Source organism: Suillus subalutaceus, assembly GCF_016647625.1.
Source record: "Suillus subalutaceus strain FC151 chromosome Unknown DFJ58scaffold_112, whole genome shotgun sequence".
NCBI lineage: Eukaryota > Fungi > Basidiomycota > Agaricomycetes > Boletales > Suillaceae > Suillus > Suillus subalutaceus.
The window spans coordinates 161,785-165,995 of record NW_024540361.1 but is presented as its reverse complement, the minus strand read 5'-3'; the positions used below and the strand labels follow the sequence as shown (position 1 = coordinate 165,995).

At 47.7% G+C, this 4,211-nt stretch overlaps 1 protein-coding gene across 1 annotated transcript; it reads right to left on the bottom strand.

Annotated features, from left to right (window-relative positions):
- Positions 1-200: 200 nt before the first annotated feature.
- On the bottom strand, positions 201-3,391 carry DFJ58DRAFT_717884 (uncharacterized protein; the record flags this gene model as incomplete). The annotated part of the gene is made up of 13 exons (XM_041384414.1): positions 201-358; positions 387-645; positions 702-1,016; positions 1,067-1,279; positions 1,333-1,512; positions 1,560-1,656; positions 1,704-1,861; positions 2,171-2,372; positions 2,429-2,625; positions 2,677-2,715; positions 2,737-2,876; positions 2,915-3,137; positions 3,188-3,391. The coding sequence occupies 13 exons, from the start codon at positions 3,389-3,391 to the stop codon at positions 201-203; spliced, it is 2,385 nt and encodes a 794-aa protein (XP_041240158.1).
- Between the last annotated feature and the right edge of the window lie 820 nt (positions 3,392-4,211).

Here is a 4,211-nt window from a genome sequence, read left to right as displayed (position 1 = left end):
TTGTAGAACGCTGCCTGACGTCATGGTGCGGGAAGAGGAGATGGCTGTGTCGTTGGAGATATGGGAGAGTGGAGCTGAATCAGAGTGCAGTCAGACGAGGTGATGTTAAGAAAAGAGAGATCCACGTACATATCTGGACATTGTAGTTCTGATTCAGGGTGCTAGAGGTGGAAGTGAAATGGATGAGACATTGGAGCTCGTCACTGGCGTGCTGGACGTGACTTCATGCGCACAAACATGTCACTATCGATGTGGTCGACCACGAGGAATTCATCTCGGTGATCAGGATCAGGGAAACAAACAGCGCCACGAATGAAAGACTGGACTGGAATGAAGATTGAACTTGCCCTTGGGACGGCTTTGACACGAGTAAGTCGTAGATTCACGGTCCAACCTGCGAGAAGCACCAATGCCAGCAGTGAATGGCTGAACCAGTGCAAACTCGAAGGAACCAACATCCAGAAGCTGACAACTGAATATAAAAACAAGGTGAACAAAGACCGATACTTCCTGAGTGAGTTTTATAAGTGCACAGTCATAGCGCGGGTGCCCATGGAAGCTTGGAGTGCATCGGAGGTAGTCGGTAGTTTGCTTCCAGTCGACGGAAGACTCGTAGTGAACTTTGAGATATTGATGTTCGCGAATCTAGTTCAGAAATACATAAATTAGTACAAGACATTTACAAAACAAGATCAACTCACCAAGAAGTTTGTGGGTATGGTAACCCATCTCTCCAGTCGATATCCGTACATCGGTAATGAGTTGTTGATAAAGTCAGAAAACTTCTTATGAAAGCCTTGAAACGCCCGATCCAATTGGCCGCTGTGGTTCCCGATGTCTCGGATGGCTACGGGCTGTTGTGTCGAACCAAGCTCGATGTGCCCCTCGAAAGCAACGGGATTCGGGACTTCATCATCATCATTGCCCTCTTCTGCCAATGTGCGCCGGTCGTCAAGTACGTCCACGTGCGCTCTCAACATTTTGACTGCGAATTTGCGCTTGTCAACACGGAGTATCTAACGAGGTCTTTACATGAGCGAACATCAGATACTATGATGTTAGAAACATACCTGGTCAGCGACATCCTTTCCATTGACTGGCGCTCGTAGGCCTCTTTGAGGGGGCCATGAAGCTTCTCATTCGGACGGGTGCTGTAGTTGCGTACTACACCCTTCATTCGGATGTCCCTAGTTGCGTGCTTCCAGAGATGCGCCTTTGGAAAGTCCCAGTCAAGCTTAAGACCCTCGATGGGAGAATTGAGAGCGCATTCGATGTAGTCCTAGAATGTGTGATCAACAATCTATTTAAAAAGTGAATGAACAAAACATTTACCTTGAGTGCGCTATCAAAAACGAGTAGTTCAGCATCAATTGCTGCCAGCGTGCTTGATGTATGCACGTCGAGACCGATATAGCTGTCCAATTGCAGATAGCTGCTAATAACGCGGAGAAGTTTGTACCCTTCTGGGCTCGTCCTCTGGTTGAAGACGTTTACCGCAGAATAAAAGACTTGCTGCGCAGCAATCAGTATTAGAAAGCCAAAAGCCTCATGATACGTACCTTGGATAGATCTTGCATCTTGTTACCATCACTGAAGGTAATGTGGATGACGGTGCTGAAATGATTAAGATTGCGCCATCGAGGGAAACTAGCAACCCTACCGAAGGTCATGAGTTGATGAGAATCGCGATGTGAATGACTTACTGTTTCTCAACCTTTGACTCTTCATCACGTCCAAGTGCTTTGAGGATTTTCTTCAACTCCTCGAGTAGGTGCCTCCACATGCCAAGATGGAGGGCATGAAGGCGGTCAAAACTGATGGCTTGATGAGGATCAGAGTGGGAAATGAGCCAGAAAACATTCTGTTGATGTATTAGCGAAGATCAGAATTGTATGGGATAACGAGATATGAAGGAGATGGGCAGGAAGAGGAGAATTATCAGATAACTAAAACACAGAACTATGGGGAATCTTGCCGGAGGTCCAGTGCGCGAGCATCCCTCTGCTTTAAAACAGCGAGAGCGGCAGTCTAAAAGGATTGAGGTCCAGTGCGCGAGCATCCCTCTGCTTTAAAACAGCAAGAGCGGCAGTCTGGAAGCTACTCTGCTTGAACCTGTAATTTACAAGCAAGCGGAGGCGAAACGAGAGAGTGAATATCACTGCTGACTTACCGTGACAGCGCGCAATCCTAATGCCTTGAGAAGTTCCTCGCCTCGAGCTTTGCTGACCTTGTAAACATTGAGTGCGGCTATTGCTTCTTCCACTGATCTAAATGCAAACGTCTTTGATAGCTCACTAAGTTCCTCGAGTGGTACAAGACATACCGGACAGGGACATTTGCTATGGTGGCCGCGAATGAGAGACATCATGCATCTAGAAACAGTCTGATATCAGATTGCGGACACTGTGTGTAAGAATACAGAACTTACTGTTCTTCATAATCAGCAGATAGTATCAGAATAATGGGAAACAGCCAGCGCGCGATCTTGTCATAGCAAGTATGTGAATAGCCAGACTTTGAGTATTGCGCGACCAGTTCCAACAGCTTTAAGAATGCCTCGTGCCATACGACGCGCTTGAGGTTTACGAACCCTGGCTTGCCTTCTTCGTCTGCATCTTCAGATACCTGCAACTATAATGAGTCACGTCAGAAGATTCAATCAGAATGTTGACGTACGATTGGCAACCACCCGACAACACGGCCACCACCAATACCCTCTCCATTTCATATGCCAACTGGCAAATTCGCGCAACGGACCACGACAGGATATCCCTTTACTGTACCATGGGACGACAGTCTTGTCTTGTCCGTGTACAGGATGAAGCAGAACGGAGCAGCCTTAATGTCATTTGGAAGGCGACTCTGGTTTGTTGATGCTGAGTGAGAGTGGATAGTAACATTAAATAGATATTACATGCCTGTATGTCCCACCATCGATCACCCGTCCACGGCTCGTTGTAAAAGCGTTCAAACTCCCTGCCGTTATGCTTGAAAACTTGTTGTGCGTCCCAGACAAAATGCAGAGCAAGCAGCGGATTAGCTAGCAAATCAAGGGCCCAGTCCCACAGAGGCAGCGTGTGGGTCTCATATACTCGTTGTTCTTTCTTATAAGGAACGGTGATGTCGTGTTTTACAAACTAATTCACAACATATATCATACAAAATGTGAGATTAATTAATGACATACCGGCGTCACCTGAGCCGTTGCGTGTTCCCAAGCTTTGCGCAGCTCAATGTCATTTTTAAAAGTGACTCGGCTCTCCCCTCTCGATATGCAGCCAATAAGCGCAAGGAGCCCGTCAATGTGTGACTTGTTGAGGGCGGCATTGAGTGCGATCTCCGCAAACTCGAAGTCACCACGGGAACAGAAAGGACGCCAGGGGCTCTTCATCTACGGGAAGCTCTTCCTCAGGGCGCGTATTGACGCCAAACTCCTCAAATGTTTGAAGGAGCGGTTCACGACGAGCAGAAGGATGATAGACTGTTTTGAATTCAATGGGTTGTGGAGGAGGTATTGCAGGTTGCGGTTCAACAGAACCTCGCTGGCTGTTGGCTATGCAAAAGAATCAGTAAGCGATACAGGTGAATATGGTGCACGCTTACCTAGGCTACCAGCACCTTCGAAGTTGCCATCGTAAGCTTCGAAATCACCAGCGTTGGGTTATCTGCTGGCAACACAGAGTCAGCTAGTGTCAGTTGGCATTGTAGGGACACGCAAAGAATATGCGAGACATACCTAGAGGACCATGATCTTTGATCGCAGGGGGCGCGTTCTGAATCCCAGCGACTGATCGCGATGGGCCAGCGCTGGGCGTTATCATGCCCATGTCAGTGTAAGCCTGCTGCCGAGCTGCATACCTCAATATTGTCAAAGGAAACCATCAAGAATGGGTAGCAGAGGACTCACCTCTCCTCTGATCTCGTGCATATTGAAGGGCAAACTCTGCTCGTTCCGCCTTGGTGTCCTTCTGCTTCTTGCAGCTTGCTTCGTGCTTCTTGAAGCCTTGGGTCTTGAACTTCTTGCTACAATGCGGGCATGAAAGCTGCCCTGTCAGAGTTTCTTCTGAGAAGTTGTATTTGCTTCGATGAGTGCGAGAGGGACCCATGCTGATAGCGACGATGCGATACTGTACAATCGATGAACATTATTGTTTATCGATATCATTTCATAAGACAATCTCACGCTTGTGATGACCTCAGCCACCCTTGAA